Source organism: Fringilla coelebs (genome assembly GCF_963513975.1).
Source record: "Fringilla coelebs genome assembly, chromosome: 16".
Taxonomy (NCBI): Eukaryota; Metazoa; Chordata; class Aves; order Passeriformes; family Fringillidae; genus Fringilla; species Fringilla coelebs.
In genome coordinates this window covers 13,334,722-13,356,249 of record NC_140042.1, presented here as the reverse complement: position 1 = coordinate 13,356,249, position 21,528 = coordinate 13,334,722, and the positions used below count along the sequence as shown (strand labels likewise).

The 21,528-nt window shown below is 42.3% G+C and overlaps 1 protein-coding gene across 4 annotated transcripts in view; it reads left to right on the top strand.

Annotated features, from left to right (window-relative positions):
* The window catches only part of KATNIP (katanin interacting protein), a 56,313-nt gene extending 39,680 nt beyond the window's left edge, over window positions 1-16,633 (top strand). For all 4 annotated transcript variants that reach the window (XM_084216480.1, XM_084216482.1, XM_084216481.1 and 1 more), the window contains 9 exons: window positions 1,665-1,830; window positions 4,966-5,123; window positions 5,386-5,450; window positions 5,783-5,893; window positions 7,662-7,801; window positions 10,651-10,752; window positions 11,397-11,557; window positions 13,929-14,017; window positions 15,619-16,633. In XM_084216480.1, the coding sequence (XP_084072606.1) occupies window positions 1,665-1,830; window positions 4,966-5,123; window positions 5,386-5,450; window positions 5,783-5,893; window positions 7,662-7,801; window positions 10,651-10,752; window positions 11,397-11,557; window positions 13,929-14,017; window positions 15,619-15,674 (1,048 nt within the window). In that variant the 3' untranslated portion in view covers window positions 15,675-16,633. The remainder of the gene's footprint in view (window positions 1-1,664; window positions 1,831-4,965; window positions 5,124-5,385; window positions 5,451-5,782; window positions 5,894-7,661; window positions 7,802-10,650; window positions 10,753-11,396; window positions 11,558-13,928; window positions 14,018-15,618) is intronic.
* The last annotated feature ends 4,895 nt before the right edge of the window (window positions 16,634-21,528 follow it).

Here is a 21,528-nt window from a genome sequence, read left to right as displayed (position 1 = left end):
GACTTGTCTTTTCAAAGGCTCTGGAGTCTTCCTTAGAATGTTGTATTTATCTCCATGCACACTAACTCCATTTGTAATTTCTGCTGATCTGACTGATGCAGATATCAACCTTACTTGTGTGCAATTCCTTGTTCCTTCTGCCATCTTGTATGAAAATCTCCTCTGTAGGCAGTTGCTGATCTAAGAAATCTTCCCTGTGATGAACAGATTCTGCTGGGGGAGTCTCTCCAGACCCCACCCTGATGGACCCAGATGCAAAGAATTCATTTCCCTTTTTGGTTGGTGCCTTCTCCTCTCTGAATGCTCCTTTTGCAGCTTAGTGATATGTTGATCCTACAGAATTTCTGGCAAGCTTTCTGCCCCTGATGTATTTGAGGGATTTTATTTATTGTATCTTTTGCTTGCTAGCCTTCAGACTCTTTTTTTGGCCTGTGTGTATGCATTTAACCTTCCAGAGTTTACGAGTCTATCAATTTAGGGCTTTTTTCATCGTGAATTTTGCTGAAAGATGGCCCACAATAACTTTGTTTATCCTGCTACTGAGCCAGGCTGGCTTTGATTTTTCAAGTCCTCCTTCTTTCTAACATCTTTCTTAGTAAGTGGGTTATATTTTTAATTTTTATTTTATTTTTTTACATTCTTGATTGTTTTGCTGGAGAACTTTTTCGGGCACAAGAAATAGAGGCTCTTCTGGCTCCTTGGATATTCCTGCAAGCATGTTGAATTTGAGTACATTGCAGTGCTCTCAACTGTGGCATTTGGAATAAGTCCCATGTACTATTCAAGACCAAATCAAGAATTATCTCTTCTCTCATGGACTCCCTAATCAGCTCCTCTGTGAAAGAGTCATTATTCAAATCTTTTTCTTTAAGGAATTGCCAAGTCTGGCACTCATTCTTCCATTAAACTTTTAAATAAATAGTAAGTATAAACTTACTTTTTTGGCAGTGTACCAAAGTAATTACAGTGGAAAATTAATTCATATTCTCCTTGACTCCATCTTTGTATGGCACAGTTTGTGGTAGAAGAATATAATGTCAGAAAACAGCAGATTTAACTTTATTTAGTCAGCCTGAAGCCTGTGCTGCCATGAAAGGACATTGTCCTGCTGGTTGGAAGCTTTGTAAAATAGCAGGGATGTGGCTAATTGTGTCCACGAGGGATGTGAGCAATCCCAGGTCCTGCTCAGGGTTATCCAGCTGCCATCCAGCTCCTCCTCAGATCCAGCAGATTGTGTTGGCATAGAAACACCCTGCAGGGTGCCAGATGCGCTGCTTTGGGTGTGGAGCTGCCATCAGGCATTGCATTGTGCCTGGCTCTGAGTTCTGTCTTCAGCCACTTTGCTGCAAAGGCAGTTGAGCTTTCCTTTGCCTGTCCCTGTTCCCACAGGGAAAACCTAAACATTTTGCTCTTTTTCCTTAAGCAAACCCAACTAAAGAAAATCCTGTTTGGTTTTTTTTTTTCCTCCCTCCACTGCCTTTAGTTCAATACTTGCATGCTATTTTTGATATTTTCTGTGCTTTTAATTGCATGCACAAGGGCAGGAGAAGCCCTGAAAGCTGGAAGTGCCATCTAGAATAAAATGAACCTTAGGAAAGTCCCTGTCTTTGATGAGAGAAGCCAGCTTTTCCCTTTGTGCAGCTAATGGACTTTTCTCTTTGTAGGTTAATAGATGGGACTAATATCACAGTGGAGGATGACCATATGTGGCTCATTCCCTTCTCTTTTGGAGAAGATCATCTGCTCACAATCCATTTTGATAAAACTGAGAGTATTGCAGGGCTTCGCTTTTGGAACTATAATAAATCTCCAGAGGATACCTACAGAGGGGTAAGTAAAAGAAAAGGAGCACTGCCAGCAAAAATATACAGCAGTGCATTGGAAAATTGGTACTGTGATGAATGAATATAGCTGCCTTAATGGAACACCATAAATCTTTCTAGATTGTCTGAGGCTGAATTTTGTGGCAGGTATAATGCATTCCTGTCTCCACAAACAGCAGATAGTAAAAAAAGAAAAAAGAAAAAAAAAGCTAGAGATGCTTTAAAGAACTCTTCACAGCTGATTTTTCTAAGAGACACATACAATAGCACATATTATTTTCAGGATATATGATTCTGAACTGGTATCCTCTCAATATCTTGTATTTGGACATACTGTATGATTCTGTATTTCCTGAAATGCTGGGAATGATATGAGGGAAACTTTTCCAAAGAAATTCTGTTTTGTTCAGGTTCAGAAGGCCACTCACTCAGTACTGCCTTTTCCAGGAAGTCTTTTGAAATATTAACATTTAATAAATGGAAAGTTGCCACCTTCAAGCAGTTTAGCTAAATTAATTTAGCTAAATAATTTTTAATTTTTTAATTTTAGCTAATTTAGCTGAATAATAATATAGCTAAAATTAACATAAATCCTCTCTTATTTGCAAATCGCCTGCTTTATTTTTTTTTTCATACTAAATTGTTGGGATTTCCAATTGACACCTGATGGAGATAATTTTCCACCTTTTCACTCTGAGTTTGGCTCCTTCCCCTGCTGTACTTACACATGTCATGATAACACTTGTAATGATAATTATAACTAACCAGAGGTTGCTGTTCATTGCCCAGAAAGTTTAAGAATCCACCTGTCCCCAGATTTTCCACCCCAAACTGTTGCCTTCTCAATTCCAAATTCAGGCTATAAATAAGAACAAAAATGTTGGCACATATAAAACTGGAGAAAGGACAAAAAAGATCTTTATTAAATCCCAGAGGTGCAGAGATTTGAACAGAGGGCCCTTGATTTTGTGCTCCATCACATTTGCTCAGCATGTTTGACACATGGGAGGGTTCTGGAGCATTTTGAGCATTACCATCTAAACATACAAATGAAGGCTTTTAGTGGCATTTGTGTCCTGATTTCAGCTGGGATAGAGTTAATTTCCTTCCCAGGAGCTGTGTTTTGGATTTAGGGTGATGATAATGTTGGTAACTTAGTGGTATTTTAGTTCTGGCTGAGCAGTGCTTATTAAATCTCTAAAATCTAACATGGAATTTGGTCTCTGGAGGCCAAATTAATGTAAAAAAAAAAGAAGAAAGTTGTATTTTTAGCAGTTTACTTGGTTAGGTAGGAAAAAGAAGTGAGTCTGATACCTGCATGAATACTGAAAGTCCCATGAGAGTTAGTGGAGACCACTTGAAGGGGGAGCCCATACCTGCAGTCTTGGAGAAGGATAAAATAAATTATTTGCAAAACAAAAGATGCAAGGTCCACTGGGCCACAGGAAAGGAGGTTTTAGGCTGTAAACCCAGGGCATCCTGACATCTGTCTCTTGAAGTATTGCTGCTCCTTCTAGGAGGCAGTCCCTGGGTGTGAGATGGGATGATTTGTTAGGCAGCTGCAGGCTGGGGGATTCTATTCACAGCTTTAGTGTGAGAGGGTAATGGCAGTGACTGTCAGAATGAAGGCTTGGGTGCTATTTGCAGCTCTGTGAAAAATCACCTTGTGAGAGCTTTGTTATGCCATTTGTAAAATGCAATATGTGATGGCTGAGTGCCTCCTCAGATGATGAGAATTACTTAGAAATGAGGGCTGTAAAGGGCACATAAATATAAGCAGCTGTGGTATAATAGGTAAAGATTCCATCTCTGACTCTCCAGACTTCCCATTCACTACGTGTTTCCTTTTAGGAAAGTAGATTTCAGTGGATTTCTCACTTCCTCTCCTTAGCCTGGCAGACTTATTCAGCTGGAAAACAGCATGCAGAAGAGTTTCTCATATGAAAAAGATGTTTCCTTTATTTGATCCCAAGTGTATTGAAGATGAAGCCAGAAATAGTTATTTCTCCACACTTGGTAGTCATACAAACATTCCTTCCTAATTAATCTTCATGGAAATTAACTGAGCCCCTCCTCCAGTCTAGCACAAGCTGGTACTTGGTGAGAGACCCAGGGCAGTAAATGCTGCTTGTGATGAACATTAAGTTATATTTAACAAATTAGAGAGCAAGGTGCAGTGATTAATTGTTGGAGCCTGCTTGAATTGTTCTGCACCTGGGATCATGGATACAGCTCCACATGGTGCTGCTGGGGGAGGGTGAAGGGGTCAGGACTCCTGCTCCACCTGAATAAATATGCCTGAATTATTCACTTTAATCTCCAGAGGTTGGATAAGGTGTGCTCACATCTCTGAGGTGGCCACAGCTCAATTGTCTCTGTCTGGTACAGGCACCTTTTCTTTATTCATATGCCCTGAGGTTACACACAGCACTGCTTGGCAGAGGAGTTTGTATGATCCTGGAGAAGCCCAGGTGCCACCTGCCACAAAGATAAATAGAACTGCTGAAATACAGGCTGCTGTAAATGCAACAGAAACACCAAAGTCTGCTCTGGAGAGAGCAGCAGGCTGTGGGATTCCTGGAGGGGGGCAGTGCCAGCTGCCTTAGCTGGAGATCAGGTGCATGATCTTCTCAGATCCCCTGACTTGAGAGCTTCCCTTTCTCTTGATGTGTGTAAATATTGCTGCAGGCTCAGGAATCAGAGGATTGGTTAGGCTGGGAAAGAGCTGTAAGGTCAGCATGTCAAACTGCAAACCTCACACTGACCCACGTTCCCGGGTGCCTCATCTCCACCTCCGAAATCCTCCAGGGATGGGATCTCCACCACTTCCCTGGGCAGCCTGTGCCAATGCTTGAGCACTCTGGGAAGAAGGGAGGCTTCAGCTGGCTGACATCTAGTGCCATGCAGTAATTCAAGGATCTGTCAATACCTTTTTTTTAGTATTTTCCCCCCAAATCCTCACCTCTGCCATCCCCATCAATGTCAGTGATGACACTATGGATCCCGCTCTAGAGGAATGAAATAAATACAGCTAAGTGAAATTATTTCAGTCTCTGAAGTGAATGGAATTGTTTGCAATTGTTTTAAGGGAAGTCATGCCGTGGAATATCAGGTAATCTGATGTTTTGCTCTTTTAAACCAGGCTAAGGTGGTCCATGTGGTGCTGGATGGGCACAGCATCTCCCCCCTGGACGGCTTCCTTATCCGCAAGGGACCAGGCAACTGCCACTTTGACTTTGCTCAAGAAATTCTCTTTCTTGACTATCTAGAGCCCCAGTCAGCTCCTAAAGTACACAGGAGGTAAAGCAGGATGTCTTTGTTGCAGTGTCATTTCACATTCCCTGTTGGAGCTGCCTGTGTGAGGCTCCTGGATGAAAACATGGAGCACTTAGAGCAGAGCTTCACTTGGTTTGAGCCCTGAGCTCCGAGGGGAGTCTGCTCCAGCATCACAGCTGGAGGTGTTGGGGTGCTGTCTGTGGAGGTTTAATTCTTTGGGTTTGTTCTTTTCTGAATGAGCCAAGGGTGCATAAAAAATCTGGTTTGCCTTGTGGTTTTTTGGCAGGAATGCTTCAAGGACACTGGAACAAGCCAGTATGGACTATGAAGCACCATTAATGCCCTGTGGTTGTATCCTTCCTTGTCATATGGAATATTTTAGAGTTACATACCATGGTTAGGAGTCCTGAGCTTTATAAATCCAACAGTTTTGGGTGCTTTAAGGTATTAACAAGATACCAAGAATATGAGAAAGGCTTCCATAAATATGGCTTAAGAATAAATCAGTGAAACATCATATATGAATATGTGGCCTGTTCTCAGATCCTCTGGTAGCTTTCTCTCCTGAACTGCAAATAAGACATTGTGGGCTGCACAATAATTTTTCAAACTGCAGATTAAACAGTCTGTTAGGACAAATCTTCTGTACTGATATTTTCCTTAACAGCCTTTTGCTTTTGTAGTTATTTTCCAGTTCCAGCTCCTGACGAGCTGGGGTGATCCCTACTACATTGGCTTGAACGGGCTGGAGCTGTTCAATGAGCATGGAGAGCAAATCCTACTGACTGAAAACAGTATCCTTTGCACACCAAGCACCCCTGGCCCTGCTGATGCACCTCACTCCCTGGCAAATTGTCACAGGGCATCGCTGCACATTGCCAGTTTGTCCTATGGGATTCACTTGGCTTCTGTTTCTCTGTGGTTTGGTGATGAAGCTCTTTTCCATATGTTTTATGGATTCTGTATATTTCCAGAATGTTTTTTCTCTCAATGGGATGCACTAACAGAGCAGGACAAAGTTAGAGAAGTGAAGGCTTAAGAAGGGTGTGGTATTTTCTGCTCTTGACATTTCTTCTGTGGTGGGGAAGGACCAGAAAGTTTGCTGAGCTATAAATTCATAAGAAAAGATTGAGTTCAGTGTCTTTTTTGGTTTTTTTGTAATGGAATCTTTCATTGTGCCTCAAGAAAGAAATTTTTCATAACTCTTGTTCTGGAGATTTGAGCTGTTCTAGACACCCAATGCAGTGATGAAGATCAGGGCTGAGAGTTTGAATTTAATTCAGTGCTCCCTGGATATCCAACAGAGGGAATGAGGGGCATGTTGGGAAGATTGATGTTCATCAAGGTTGCACTTTGTGCTCTGTACCAGCTAAAGTCTTCTAAGAGCTGAAAGCTTCATACCCAACATACAGCTAGCACAGTTCAGGTACATGGAAGGAATATTAGTCTCCTGGAAAGAATAAATAGAGCAAATGCTGCAGGAATTGTTTGTCTCTAAGGATCCTCCCTGCCTAATAAATAGGGAATTCCATGAACTAAAGGCTTTTCCCAAAGTGCTATTTTGATTTTTATCTTGTATGATACACCCTGAACTTGAAACATATATAATGGACAAGAAACATTTTGAAATTGAAAAGTGGTAACAAATTGTCTTTAAGAACCAGGGATCTTTAACTGACCTGGTACAAAACAGTGCCAGGTAAAGAACCCTCAGCTCCTTCTGAATGTTCACCTTTCCTGCCTGTGCAATTGTGTATGGGATGTATTAGGATCCCAAAAGAGCATATTTGTCTTAGTGCAATATTTAATGTGATAATTCACAACTGAATCAAGCTTTTCTTAAACAATTGAGGCATTGCTGTGCCATTCCTTCAATTCTTTATGAATACTTACAGACTTCTAGAAAGCAGGACAGGGGGAAATTAATGTCCCTCAAACTGGGTTGTTCAGGATTCATAATTCTGAAGGCAGTGCCATCCATCCATGTTTTTTTCCATGTCTTTAACATTCATATATGTTTTTAATGTAAATGTTCTCTTACAGAGAAAATCTGATTGCCTGTTCAATGGGGCTTTAATCTTTCCCTCTCAAAGAAATGAAAAAAGGTTTTATTACAGTTACTGATTTTTACCACAAACCTTGAGAAACTCAAGCAAAACCTAGTCTGACTGATGACTGTCTCCTGCAAAGATATTCTTCTTGAGATAGGTTTTATATGAGGAGTTTGCACAAGTTTATGATAAAAATATGGGACTTTGTCACCAAAAAGCTGGGAAGTGCCTATTCCTGCTAATGGAACTTTATTGATGAAGTACATATTTGAGAATAAATTAAAAGCAGCTAGTTACTTGATTCCTATTTTAAAAAGAAATTGGAATGCCAGAATATCTAAGGGTTGTCCTGCTTTTAAATATGTGCTCCAAGTTCCTCAGCTATGCAGTCCTGGGAGTTCTGCTGTAGTGGTGAAAACTCATTCAGGAGTTGGGAACAGCACAGACTTTTAAATCTGGTGTTTCTGAAATATCCATTTTTAGGTTATTTATGCTTAAAGTTTTTTTTCAGATATTGCTGCTTTTCCAGATAGTGTCAACATTTTAGATGATGTATCTGGAGACATCCGGACTCCAGACAAGCTGATTGACAGGGTGAATGACACCACTGATGGCAGGCACATGTGGCTGGCACCAGTTCTTCCTGGTTTGGTACATTTTCCCTTTTTATTCTCTTCTAGTCATGTGTGTGGATGGAACTGGAAGCATGGAGAAAAGGGGAAGCATATAGAATGCACAGCTAAATTTGATTTTAGTAACAGATGCTAAATCATGCTTTTTAGAAGTTGTTTTCATTGCAGCCACTCTGCACAGCACAGGCAGCAGCAATGGAGGTTTCCCAGGTTTGTCATTTCCTCTCTCCATGGGACAACAGCAGATGATTTTCCAGAGATGGTTTTTGAGTCACTGTGACAAGGAGTTCTGTGCAATAAACACCTTTCTGGTGCTTTCCAGTTCATTTTTACAAAATACAATGAATGTTGTTCCAGCAGTGAGAAATTCTTTTTTAATCTCATTATCTATGTTGAATTCAAATTTATAGATTAGGGATGGCAGACTTAGTGTTTCATGTCCTAAGGCCACAGATGATTCAACCCTTTTAGAAGTCCCATTTTAATAGCTGGGATATCAAAAATCTAAACAGGAAAAGTAGATCAACTTAGATGATTTCTGACCTTGTTTTGGGAAAGGATGTTTTTTAGGGTCCTGTAATGAACATAATTAAGGTGGTTATATTTCTTATAAGGGAAAGGATTTAGAAAGAAAACAAAGTATAAACCTGACATGTGGTAAGTTATCACTTACTGAGTTGGTGAACTCCTCACTCTGGATGTTGCAGTTATTAATTAGAATGTTAAAAGTAAGGAATTGTTAATTTATATAATGATGTGTTGTAATGAAAGGCTGTAATTAAGGTATATTATATTTATTTTTTAATATTTTTAATATTTATATATTTTAATATTTATATTTATATTATAATTAAGGTATATATATTTTTAAGTATACTTGGGAATAGTGAGTGCTTGCATTTCCTAGGGGGGTGGAAGGCCTGTGTGAGGCTTGAGGCTCCTGCTGTGTAGATCCCACATCTCAAATCCTGGCAATTTGATGGGATGCTCAGATGTCTCTTCTAGCAGGATGACTGATTGATTTGACAACCATCTGAGTGTGCTCATGTCCTTACAAAAGACATGCTTGCAGAGGCTCTTTCACTTGGGAAAAAGGAAGATAACAGGCACTGGAATTCTCTGTCTTTGTGTTGTTCTGCCTGACACCAAAGTACTGCAGAAGAGCACAAAATACCAGTATTAAAGGGTAAATTGATAATGTGTGAAATGCAGGAGGCAGAAGCTATTTAATGGTGTTTTCTGTCCTTGAACTGTAGCAAATTACACCTCTGTAAGATCCACAGAGTACTTTTCCCTCCTCCCTGTCCCTGGGATGGTTGTTGAGCCGGGAGGTGCTGGATGGAGCAATCAGTCTATTGATGCTCATCCTCTGGAGCTGGGCTGCTGAACCAGAGCTTGTGGATGCTCCCATCCTCAGTGCAGGCTGCCTGGAAAGCTGCTTTAACTCTTTGATGTGTTGGAAGCTTCAAAAGCTTGAAGGGAATTGGTATTATAGCCTTTCTTTTCCTTCCTAAATGGCTTTTCCTTTTTAATTCTGAAAGTGGTTTCCTGTTTTTCACATTCATTTCTTACATAAGCAGATTTTGAATTATTTGTTCTCCTGTTACTGATTGTCATTTTATTCCTTTGTTTGAATGGATTTTTAATCAAATATATCATTTGTTGTGGGATTAACAGTTATTGTTGGAGACAATGCTCCAGTTGTCTCATGAAAAATCACAGATGCAAACATTTCTATTGATCCAATCTACCTTTCTTTCTTCAGTAAAAAAAACCCAAAAAAACCCAGCATAATGATTTAATATAACCTACAGTATCTTCTCTAGTACATCAAAGGATTAAAACTTCAGAGGATGCTAAAGATGAAGCTTAAGATATGTTGATCTGAAGTTGATATAGTGGCTCATAAAAGGAAAAGCATGGAATTAACTGTAACAGGCAAGATTGGTTTCCTGCCTGCCTAATCTTTGGTCTTAACATCTTGACATTAACGTCACTGAAAGGCAGATGAATAATACCTCCAGCAGTAATTGTTTAGCAAGCATCTGGAGGATTGTCTCTAAATTCCTGGTAGTACAACTTATACAAAAAATGCAAAATTTCTGCAATAGTTTTCAGGGCATACAGGGGAGATTTTTGTCTTGCAAACAGAAAAGTGGATTCCATTCATATTTGGTAGAAAGAGATGGAATGGAATGGAGTAGAATAAAAACATGGATTCATAGAGTGGTTTGGGTTGGAAGGGACCTTAAAGCTCATCCAGCCCTAACCCCTGCCATGGCAGGGACACCTTCCACCATCCCAAGGTGCTCCAAGCCCTGTCCAGCCTGGCCTTGGGCACTGCCAGGGATCCAGGGGCAGCCACAGCTGCTCTGGGCACCCTGTGCCAGGGCCTGCCCACCCTGCCAGGGAACAATTCCCTCCCAGTATCCCATCCAGCCCTGCCCTCTGGCAGTGGGAGCCATTCCCTGTGTCCTGGCACTCCATCCTTTGGAAACTGCCTCTCCATGCAGAATAGAACAGAACAGGAGAGGCACCAGCTGGTCTTCCCCTAAGGACATGTCTGTGTTTGGTTTATGAAATACTCCTTAAAAGTGTCTCTCTCCCCCTCCTCCAATTTCCAGGCAGTCCAGGATGACAAGAATGCTCCAGATCTCATCTTCTGTGCTTTTGAGAGCAGCTGTGGGGTAGAGCCAACATCTGGGAATTATCAGCAGGGATGATAGCTGAACTCCCATCCTCAGCATCAGTTATCTCTCCTCCAGCTATATTTCTTTAAATATGAACCTCTTTTGATGTAACATGCATGAGAATTCAATTTCTTTGGGGACTTTGTGCTGTTAAATATAAATTAATTCTCTTTTGCAGGTGAATAGGGTATATGTCATTTTTGATGTACCTACCACTGTGTCAATGATCAAGTTATGGAATTATGCCAAGACACCTCAGAGGGGTGTGAAGGAGTTTGGTGTAAGTCATTTTCCTGTGCATTTTGTATGTCCTGGTGAGTCAGCTGCCTCCATTCTGAAGGTGTTCTCACAGTTTGTTGAAGTGTGATTCCATGTAATCTCAAAGGATGGGATTCATCTCATTTAACTCTGCATTTAATATTAAAATGACTAATCTGTGCCAGTCATCTGTCCTCCCTTTTTTTTGTCCAGGGAAAGAAAACTTTCTCTGATTTTTGTCTTAGATAATTGTCTTAAGGCAGGATAACACTTGCCTTTTTCCACTGACTGTAGAGTAGGCCTGGAAGAGTAGTTTGAACTACAAACCCAAGTTTTAGACAGCTGAAGTGAGGTGAGATTCATTAATTCCTAGATTTAAGAGTGATTCACTCCAGTGAATAGAATGGCAATTATGTAAAACACGAAATACATTTTTAATTACCTACTTGAAAGCTGTATTAAAAAACATCAGTGACAAGATAAAAAACTTAGGGGGGGGAAAAAAAAATCAAACTCCAGCAGCAAATAGAGAGAAATGGAAGTTTTAAGGGACAAAAGCTAAATTAATGGCTGGATTTGTGAAACAAAATGCTTTTTAGAGACAACTGCTGAAAGCAAGGCCTGATTTCTTGATGGATTTTTGGTTTATTTCTTCAATGTTTGCAGCTTCTGGTCGATGATTTGCTGGTGTACAACGGGATTCTGGACATGGTGAGCCATGTGGTGTCAGGCATCCTCCCCACATGTGACCCTGTGGTGCCCTACCACACCATCCTCTTCACGGATGACGAGAGGATTTGCCACCAGGAGAGGAGAACTGTTATCAGGTATGGGACTGGGTCTGCCTTGGGACAAAGAATCTTGCCTTTAAAACCTGATTTGGTGTGGCTGATGTCAGCAGTGTGTGTATTGCTGAGGAAAATTCCCTTCCAGAGCTTTCCTGGCCTCACTTAAGGAGGGATAAAGAGATTTTTAGGTATGAGGACCAAATTAGCAGCTTTGTTTGCAAGCATCTTTTAGCACTTTCTGGTGTTCATGATTTATATTTACATCTGTTTTTGTGAAAGATTGTAAACACAAAATAAAAAAATTAGGCTTCCTTAGAGAAGGATTAATAAATCCCAATGTTATTACATAGAGGGGGAAAAAATAGAAACCAAGCATCAAAATTAAAGAAAATAAACTCCTCTGATTTGACACAAATGCTAATTAAGAAGGCAGAATTCTACTATTTTATGAACAGTCTAAAATAATGAACTTCTAAAATGAGAAATGAATTGCATTTGGGGGAATGATGCTTTAAAACCACTAAGTTGGCAATCTCATGGAGAATGTGATGAAATGCAGTGAAAAATGCACTTATATTTAGAAGGTCAGGATTGGTAGGGTCTAAAAACCAGTCCCTGGCAAGGAATGTAAAGATTTGAAAGAATAATTTATTTTAAATGAGATTGAAAAGTGAAAAAAGGAAAGCTTATAGAAATGAACACTTTCTTGCATGTTGGACAGCTGACAAGTAGAGTGTTTTGCACATGCATCACTTGGAAAAAAAAGGCAGGTTTTGCATGAATAAATGGTGTGTGATCCCCCAGAAGGATATTCAAACATTTAGAAATAAGCAGAAGGAGCATGAGATGCTCTGAATAAAGACAGAAATTCACATTTGCCTGCAGGGTTTGTTTTCTTGTGTTTCCCTGAAGCATTGGCTGTTGGCCACTGCTCCTGTCAGAGGTTAAATAAATGATTGTTGTCTGGCTGTGTTGGGTTGGACCTGTGTTTTTGTGTGAGTGGCTGTGTTGTCATGGTGAAACTTGGAGGTGAACAATTTCTCAAAGTGAAAAAGTCACTGAAATGAAAATGCCTCGAGGAAATGAAAGTTTTGAGAAAATTTTCAGTGGGACAGAAAAAGGAGCAGGATGGGAAATGAACCTCTACTTTCCTCAGATTCAGATCTTTCCATGAGTAAAATGATTTTCTTGAAAGCAGGGAATCGCCAGCTGTAATCACAGATCTTTTTTACAGAACTTCCTTTGCACATATTTATAAGACATGTGTCCTTTGATCTCCTTTACAGAGGAGTTTTTGGGGTCACAGACACTGCATGGTCTCTTTTCCAGTCGAGAACATGCTGAGCCTCTTCTCCTCCAGACTCCTGGGCAGGAATTTTCCTGCTCTTTCTTCCCAGCCTGGTCTGCAATCATCTTTTTTCTTTTTTTCACCTCCCACCCTGCTAAAATACAGGGTACTCCAGCAGCAATGGAAGACATGCTGGATAATATCACTTCATTTTCAAAATGCTCTGGAGCTTTTGGGTACTGCTGCTTGTGATGTTGGCCTGTTCTCTTTCACATGTTCAGTGTTTTATGAGCCTGAACTTGAGTCTGATATTATCATCAATAGTTTAAGTTTTGGTTTCCTTCAGTATTGGCTCTTCTGCTTCACTCTGACAGTTTGAGGGACATTATGTTTTTCTTCAGAAATAGAAACCCATTTTGTGCAGTATTTGGAGAGAAAATAAAAATACACTTCTTTGATTGCAGAGGTACAAATGGGTTTTTTGCTCTCTGTGAAAGGGAGATTTTATTAGTGATGTTTTCCTTACCTTTCAATTCAGCTCATGTTTTTTCCTGTAATTTGTTTATTTTAATTTACCTTTGAAGTTATTACTTTTTTCCCTAAAAATAAATGGTTAAAATTTTGCAAGCAAAAAAAGCCTGCAAGCTTTTTAAAAAGCCTGCAAGCAAAACTTGTCACAGTAAATGAATTTTGTTTAGTTCAGAAAAGTTTCATATAGTGCTCTTTCAGAATTAGGAAGCAGTGTGAAAGTTCCATATGAGGATTTTTATACCCCCTTTGTGCTCTGATTTAAAATCTCACTTTGCTTTGTGGTTCAAGCTGTGTAGGCAGGCTGGAAAATTGTAGAGTGAATATGATATTTATATTTGAATGTGTGCCTGAATGAATGCCACTAATTAAAACTGGCAGGAAATCCTTCAGGTGGATGAGGACAGGATAATTCCTGTGTGGGTAATCCTGTGTGGTTTGGTTGGGCTGTGGAGCTGTTGAGCTTGCAGAACTCCAGCCATCCCTTCTTTGGTATCCTTGTCCATAATTTTCACTCATAATAACTCTCAAAACTCTCATAATTTTCCCCAATGTTGATGATTTTGGCCCTTGTACTGATTTCAATCTTTTCAGCAATCATGTGGGGGATCAGGATGTACGAATGCTGAATGAAAATGAGATTGTCACCAGCAGCAAAAAGAAACAAGCTGCGGCTGATCCGGGTGAGTTCTGCCTTCCACATTTTTCTTCTGCTCAATTCCTGCAGACACAGTGTGGATAATGAGCATTGTTATAGCCCTAAACTGGGAAAAGTGGGAAGTCTTAATGTATATTTAGCTCTGCTTTTTCTGTCATAAAAAGACAAACTGCAAATTTCATCATCTGGTGGGTTTCTACTCTGTATCTAAATCTGAAAGGGGATGATGTGGTTGTGGCTCACAGCACCACAAATGCAGAAATCCTCAGCAAAGAAACTGGCAGAAGATAAATTGAAAATGGCTGTAAATTGTGCAGGTTCATTGATAGCTTTTGGAATAATAAGCTCTTTGCATCCCCACTGGCCTTTCAAGCAGCTTCAGAGATGGTTCAGATGTGTCTGAGAATCAGCTGCTTGTGGCTCTTGAGCAGACCCAGAATCAGAGTGTAACAAGGAGGAAACCGTGTTGACTCTGTTCCTCCCACTGTCTTTCTGGTTGGTCTTTTTGCTTACAAAGTGATAATTAAAAAGACAACCTCTCTTTTTTCCCAAGGAGAAAGACTAGATTGTATTTATAGTCTGAAGAGTACCAGTCATTCATTGTAAATTACTCAGAATAGCTCCCTAAATACATCTCGAATTCTCAGCCAAGCTGGTATATTCATGATTGGTTTTCTCTCCTGAGCATGACACTTTCTCCAATTAGTTCTCTAGAAAGTGTTACAGATATTATTTGATGGCTTTTAATAACAGTTCTGTAGGAGAAGGATTTGAAATACCATTGCCTGTGAAAAAATAGCTTGAAAATTATTATATTTAACAATACTTGTCAAAAGTATCCTGGACATCTCTGTGCCCCCTGGAATGGCATCCTGGCTTCCAGAGCAGACCTGTCCAGTAAAGAGAGCTGTCAGTGCCATGGCCATCACATCTTTGGCAGCACTGAGCCTCTGAAGTCAGCAGCTGAGGGTGCCCTCTGCCCCTTGTCCCCTCTGCAGTCCCAGCTGGTATCAGCCACAGAGGGTGTTGATAACACATTTGTGGAATGACTTGGGTTGGAGGAGACCTCAGGAGGTTCCCTTCCCTTCCCTTCCCTTCCCTTCCCTTCCCTTCCCTTCCCTTCCCTTCCCTTCCCTTCCCTTCCCTTCCCTTCCCTTCCCTTCCCTTCCCTTCCCTTCCCTTCCCTTCCCTTCCCTTCCCTTCCCTTCCCTTCCCTTCCCTTCCCTTCCCTTCCCTTCCCTTCCCTTCCCTTCCCTTCCCTTCCCTTCCCTTCCCTTCCCTTCCCTTCCCTTCCCTTCCCTTCCCTTCCCTTCCCTTCCCTTCCCTTCCCTTCCCTTCCCTTCCCTTCCCTTCCCTTCCCTTCCCTTCCCTTCCCTTCCCTTCCCTTCCCTTCCCTTCCCTTCCCTTCCCTTCCCTTCCCTTCCCTTCCCATACTCAGGTCAATGCCAGCCCTGAATTCAGAGCAGCTTGCACAGCAAAGGGATTCCATGGGACTGTCACAAACATCACTGAGAAGGGCAGCTCTGCTGCATTCTGGGGTGGAAAGAGAAATGGACATTTTTGGTCCTCATTTTACTCCATGGCTTCACTGTTAGTCCTAAAGCTGTCCTTCATTTTCCTCCACAGCTCTGCGCCCCAAAACCTGCATCAATGAGAAAGGACAGCAGAGGAGGAAAAGATAACAAGGAAAGGCCTGAATGCATCCAGCCCCAAGTAACTGCACTCCAGATCTCCAAAAGATGCATATCCAAATGGAAGATTTTCTATGGCTGCTGCTGCTGGACCACCTCCTCTTGGGAGAGGCAGTTGTATTTGCTACAGGATTTTTTTTTCAGAATGAAATCTGAAGCATGAATTCAGTTTCCTGGGGTTTTTTTTTTTGGTCATGATCTGTCTGAATTTTCCCCCTTATCTCTTAATTGAAAATCCAGGGAAGAAGGAACATAAAGGAGCAAGTGAGAACCTTTCTGCTGACAACTGTTCTGCCAAGTACTGAGAACTTGGGTTAAGCAGGATTGTCCATGGGTTTTTTAGATGATTTCTAAAGCTTTTATTCCTAAATCCTAGCTGGATGATCAGGAAGATCCTCACTGGAAGGAGATGTTGCTTTATTTCTGATGCCTGTAAATAGTTCTCAGGGAAATGCACTTATTAGAGGAAATACTCTTTAGCTGTCTGTCTCTGGGCATGTTTTGGTGCCAGGGCTGTCTGCAGGAGCTGCCACTGTTTCTGACACCCAGACAGGTTCCACTGGGCTTGCAGAGATGTGATGGATGCTTTTAGGAAGTAGGGATCAGGAAGTGGCTTTATCAAGGTTTAATAAGTGCATTTCAGCTGTCACCTTTTCATGTTTTGCAGTGAAATAATTATTTCTTTCATCATTTCACTACCATGGAAAAATCAAGTGAGGTGTTTTGCCTGGAGTGCCATTGACAGGCGCTCTGCACATCCTTCAGAGTTCTCCTGCTACTGAGCAATGTTTTTTCCTTCTATTTTGCCTGAATTTTTATGAACAAGGAGGCCATGCCTCTGTGCTGCACCAACCAGATGTTGCCAGCAACAGATCATCACTTCTGAGAAATGGTAAATGCCTTTTAATTAGCTGAAGGTAAGGAGAGAAGTACATTTTTGAACAAAAATACCCTGCACATGTAGTTATTTAAATAAAAACTCTAACCAAGTTAAATATGCTACAGGATTTGCTATGCAAATGTACTGTTCCCTGAAAACTTGGTGTTTGTGACAACCTGTAAATCTTTTCCATGGATTCTCATTTAGAACTTGCTCATTGCTGTGATTCTGTGATTGTTTCCAGAGAGAACTGAATGCTGAAGTCAGGATGTGCTTTTACACATAAACCAGAGATAGTGGTGCAGCTCAATTTAAAACCAAACTGTGCTGCTTCCCTTTCTGCCCTGTCAGGAGTGTAATATCTTGTATATTTGCTTATTAAAACCTCACTGCTGTTGCCTGAGCTGAAAGGACACAAGATACCAATGCATTTCTTTGTACTGATGGAGCAAAAGAGTTTATTTTGTACTAAATACAAACTACTTTACTTTTAAATGCAAAATAGTGTGTGTGAGTACATTGTACTTAAAGGGCTCTTCCCAAGCTGCACTGACTAAAGAACCCTCTTGTTCTGAGATTTCTCCCCTCATTTGTTTCTGGTGTAATTCTACCAAAAACCAAGTGCTAATTTTTGCTCCAAATCATATAAAATGCAACTCCAAATGAAAAAGAGGAGGAGCTGAGAGGAGGGGTATTGGAAGGGCTCAGAGCAGATATAAATGTCTGTGTTCAGAAGGGGAGAAGGTGTAGCAAGGCTTTCAAGGCTGAAGGCACAATCTCAGCTTTGTCATGTAGGCAGTCTCCAGATGGGATGGGTCCTGTCACATTGTTTGTTCTTCTGAGAAAATTGCATTGGATGTGAAGAGAAATGAAACCTGCTGTTTCCTGGCACTGAACAGCATCTCTCTTATTGATCTGAAAAGATATGAGGGAGACAGGGCTGCCTGTGCTCACCTGTCTTCTCTGGATCTGTCTGGAGCATCTCAACTCCTGCATGGTGTGCTAACAATTTTTCAACCTTAATGCTCCAGGTTTTGGAAATTATTGCAAACTATTTGGTCGAGCTCAGATGGGTCAGAGTTCTCTCTGTGTTTCCCTGCCTCCAAGTCTTCCTCACCTCTGATGGTGACTGCAGCCAATTTTCAGCACCTTTTGCCCCTGGAAACCTGTATCCAGTGCAGCTCTGGCATCTGCCACAGAGTGCAGTGGCTTCAACATTTCCATCCTCTCCCAGCAGCCCTTGGACCCATTCAGATTCCCCACAGCTGCCACATTGTGTGGAAAGACCATGACAGTCTTGAAAATATTTTAAAAGATTGTCAAGTTGTGGAACATCCTCCCCTGCAGTGCCTGTGTGTGAAAGAAGGGTTTGCCAGCCTGCTGTCTGGGATGACAAAAACCAGCAAGGCACAGCCTCATGGACTGCTTGGCTCTAGTCAGTCATTCTGGAGAGCAGCAGAATGTTTAGAAAATACTTCATTCATCTCTGTGGGGTAGGAGCTGTCAGTGTTTGCCCTCCTAATTGGAGATGTAATGGCCCTTTATATAACCAAAGATAATTAAGAGTCCTAGTCAGCCCTATACACACAAACATAGACACTTGACTCATTTCTTCAGTGAATCAGGGTTAAAAAACCCAGTTTATTCAATTTTTCACCTTTTTTTTTTTAACTAACTCCTCACAAGTACATTTATGTCAGGCTGGCATTTACAGGAGGGACAAGAGGAAGAGTAAACATGCAATCAAGAAAATCCCCACGGAGCTCTTGAGTCAATGTCAGGCACAGTTTCATCAGGAGGAATTCAGCAAGGATGTGCCCAGTAACATCATTTGACATTGTCAGAAGCACAGCAAAGGAAAAGGAAGGATTCATGGAATTCTTGCTGAAGATATTGATATAAATTCATAAAGTTTCACCCAATTTCAATATCTGGGCCCTGCAAAGACTTTTATGCCATAGTTGCTCACCTTTACCTGTTGTGGTTGGATTTAAAGGGCTTGGATCAAGATAACAGAAATCAATTTGTTTGTCCCACAGTGACACTGAGAAGGGCAGAGGATAAAGAAATAATCTGTGAGGAAGTACATGCCAGGCTGCCTACTTTTTGATCTAGAAAAAGATATTTTTGTCAGTGTTCACAGTGTAATCTGAGATGCCTGAGAAAGCCTGCAACTTTTCAATTTCTGCCTTTTTGTGCTTTAAAACAGCAGGGAGAGGCACCTGTCCGTGGAAAAGGGAGCAAGCAGTGGTGCAGGGTGTGAAAGGCAGCACAGAAGACATGGAAACCTGTGTATTCCTGAGTCAGGACACTCATCACACACCCATCCAGCAGCTGAATGAAACTGAGCCCTGCTCATGGCTTGGGCTGCCTGGGTCATGAATTGCACTGCAGCATCCTGCTCAGGCATCCTGCTCTCTGGAAAATCTGCTCCTGCTGCACTTGTACCGTGCCCCTGCTGTGTCCTGCCCCTGGTGATGCCCAGCCCTGCCACATCAGGGGTGTGTGCTGGGCTGGTGGCACTGACAGTGCCCATCAGGGACTGGATGGGGGTCCTGGAACACCCTGCAATGGCCAGAGACAGGAGCTTGCCCAGCTGTGAGGGGGAGAGCGGTGCATGGAGGAGGTTGAGTGGAGTCTTTGAGCTTTCTGAAGTTTGCAGGAAATGCTCACTTCCCAGCAGAAATCAGGTAGGAGCACACATGAAGGGCTGTATTGACAGCTGGGTTCTGCCACATGCAGGGCATGAAGTCAGCTTTCCTTGGATTGATTGGAAGAGAAGCATTCCCCATTCCCTCCTGCTCTGCTCTCCTCCCTGCTGGATGCAGCTCACACCATCCTGGGAATACAGCCAGAGATGGGAACCCAAACCTTGTGCAGGGTGCCTTGGGCTGCCCTCTGTGTTCTGGGGCTGAGCTCCAACAGGAGCTGCTCTTCTGGTAAAAGTCACTGAAGCAGTGAAATCTCTTCCAGCATTCTTCAAGAAATGTGAATTGCAACAGACCCCAATGGTGATGGCTTCACCGTTGTCCTTCACCAGGCACTGAACTGTGCATCCTGCAGCATCCTGGGTTCCCTTTTAGCTTATTTCCCATCATGAATATCTTTTAGCAGCATCACCATGCTTAGGAGGTCAATTTGTCTGCCAAAACCATTCTGAAAGTGCTGCTCAGAGTCACTGTTTGCCTTGCTGATGTGACCAGCCCGTTCCACTCTGCAGACATGGGTGCTCAGATGTGCTGCAGGATTCGTTTCATTTCTTACTTTTCCCATATGAAGGGCACTTACTCTCAGATCTGGGGTGTCACCCACTCCTGTGTCACAGCACTGGGGCTCCTGTTTGTGTGGGGTCCCTATTTTTGGGGATGGCAGTGCTGTGTTCTTGCTGGGCTGTTGTGTGCCCAGAACTGCTGTAGGAGAACTGTTCATTTTGGGGGTGTCTCCTCTGAGGAGCAGAGAGGGAGAGCACTGTGACACCCTGGGAGGGTGTCTGCTGTGTCTGCTTCCCTCTGTGGGCTGAGCCCTGCTGGTCAGAGCACAGGAAGGGAGGGACTTCCTGGCTCAGGGGCCTTTTTGCCCATTTCTGTGACTATTTGCTTGTTTGCTGAGGAATGACTTAGAGCCCATGTGAGACACAAACATCCCTTTATCACACTGCTTGTATCAGCCTAATGGAATTCTGTCAGCTGAGGATAAAATGTGGACTAAGAAAGCAATTATAGAGTGAATCTCCAAGCTGCAGGAAGAGCTGAGAGATGGGGACCCAGTGCCCAGCTGGAGTAATTTCTTGTCCAACTGGCCTCTAAATCTTGCTGGGAAGAGATCAATTTTCCACCCTTGTCTGACAGCATCAGTTCCCTTCACCCTGGCTCAGGACCCTGTGAAGTGCTGCACTGTTAAAGATCTGGGCCCAAAAGGAAACACTTGCAATTGGTGACTTCCTTCTTACTGACCTAGATATTCCTGGAGAAGGGGAAATCAGGCTGCAGACCTGTCTGACATCTCTCTGGTGTTCCCTTCCTGAGCTGCTGCCTGAAGGAGAGGACTGACCATCCCAAGGAGCAGCAGGGTAGGAGTTTCCCAGCCTGGAATATCGCCTCCATCCCATGGCTCACTGCTTTGGCTTTAATTGGGAGAGGAAACCACAAGACCTCTGAGCTGCCCTCCCCAGGTGTCCTGGTTATTTCTGGGAGGTCTCAATTATGCAGTGAGACCACAGAGAGATCCTGCCTTTAGCTTTCAGCTTGCTCGAGGTCTCTTTGGGTGTGACTAAAATCAACTTGACTCTCAAAGTCTTAGTGTTGGTCTCTGTCCTATTGCTTCCAGGACTTCTAAAAATGCCCAAACTTTGTGGAAAGAGAATGGACATTTTGGGCACTATAAATCCAATAAAATATATCAGACAGGTAGAATTAGCTCACCTGAACTCCCCCCTCTCCTCTAAGATATCACATTAGGGATGGAAAAGACCTCCAAGATCATTGAGTCCAACCTGTGACTGATCACCTCCTTGTCAACCAGACAGGAGCATTCATAACTCCTCAGTTACAAAAGCAGGCAGGTCTCTCACCCACCTGTAAAAGAAAATATCCAAAAGAATGATGGAGGGAAACAGCACATGAAAGAATGACAGGATTTTGTTGGCAGCAATGTGGCAGCTGAGGTAAGATCCTGCTTGTGCAGGAGGCACATGGACTGGAGCTTGAGGAGGATAAAAACCCAGAGTGAGGGGACAGGAGCAGATGTGTGCCTCGGGGAAAGTGCTGCCTGCATGGAGGAAGTGAAATGCTGCAGTGCTGGTGGGGATCATGGAATTTGTTGTTTCAGAGCTCCATTGCTTGTTTTCCTCAGCTTATTTGGATCTGAATGGGAAAGGAGCTTCACACTGGTTTTTGACAGAAGATTGTGCTGGGCTAAACGTGGAGGTGAATGTCAGTGCTAGAAATAGCCAAGTCTCCTTCTCAG